This window comes from Penaeus monodon, chromosome 19, assembly GCF_015228065.2.
Source record: "Penaeus monodon isolate SGIC_2016 chromosome 19, NSTDA_Pmon_1, whole genome shotgun sequence".
NCBI classification, from domain to species: domain Eukaryota; kingdom Metazoa; phylum Arthropoda; class Malacostraca; order Decapoda; family Penaeidae; genus Penaeus; species Penaeus monodon.
The window spans coordinates 44,129,023-44,129,547 of NC_051404.1; the positions used below are offsets into that span (position 1 = coordinate 44,129,023).

The 525-nt window shown below is 49.1% G+C and overlaps 1 protein-coding gene across 1 annotated transcript in view; it reads right to left on the reverse strand.

The window, feature by feature from the left end:
• LOC119585415 (myosin light chain kinase, smooth muscle-like) overlaps nt 1-525 on the reverse strand; it is a 13,868-nt gene that overhangs the window by 287 nt on the left and 13,056 nt on the right. Inside the window, exon 7 of the mRNA XM_037934076.1 lies at nt 247-422. Within this exon, the coding sequence (XP_037790004.1) occupies nt 247-422 (176 nt within the window). The remainder of the gene's footprint in view (nt 1-246; nt 423-525) is intronic.

Consider the following 525-nt stretch of genomic DNA (forward strand, 5'->3'; position numbering starts at 1 on the left):
ATAATGACTCAATCTCCACTAACCTATCTTTCATCATTACATGGAAGTTCACTGGCCTATTACTTATAGCCACTTAGACTGTTTATCAACCTCTTCCTAATCACAATACATTTAATTCCACGTCCCATTATGGATAGCTCACCGCCTATTCTTTATTACCACATGAATGGTACACTAACCTATTCTCCTCTACTTCAGGCATGGTTCAACTCGCCGGGGTTTCAACACGTGGTTCACCCAACATACCTTCGTCTCGTGGATGGTGTACTTCCCGCTGTTGAGGAGAGTCAACCCGTCATTCCGACTCCACACGAAACTGGGCTGAGGTGCCGCCCGCACGTAGCACTCCAGCCGCCCAATGCCGCCTAAAACCGCCCACGTTTCACGGGATCCGCCCACGTCGTTGGCTGACATCACCTTCTCTGGAAGAGTCGGCCGCGGCGGATATGAGCTAAGTCATTACTCTGCGGTCAAGTGGCCCGTAGGTCGAGTACATATACATTGCAAATTAGAAGCTTAAAGGCA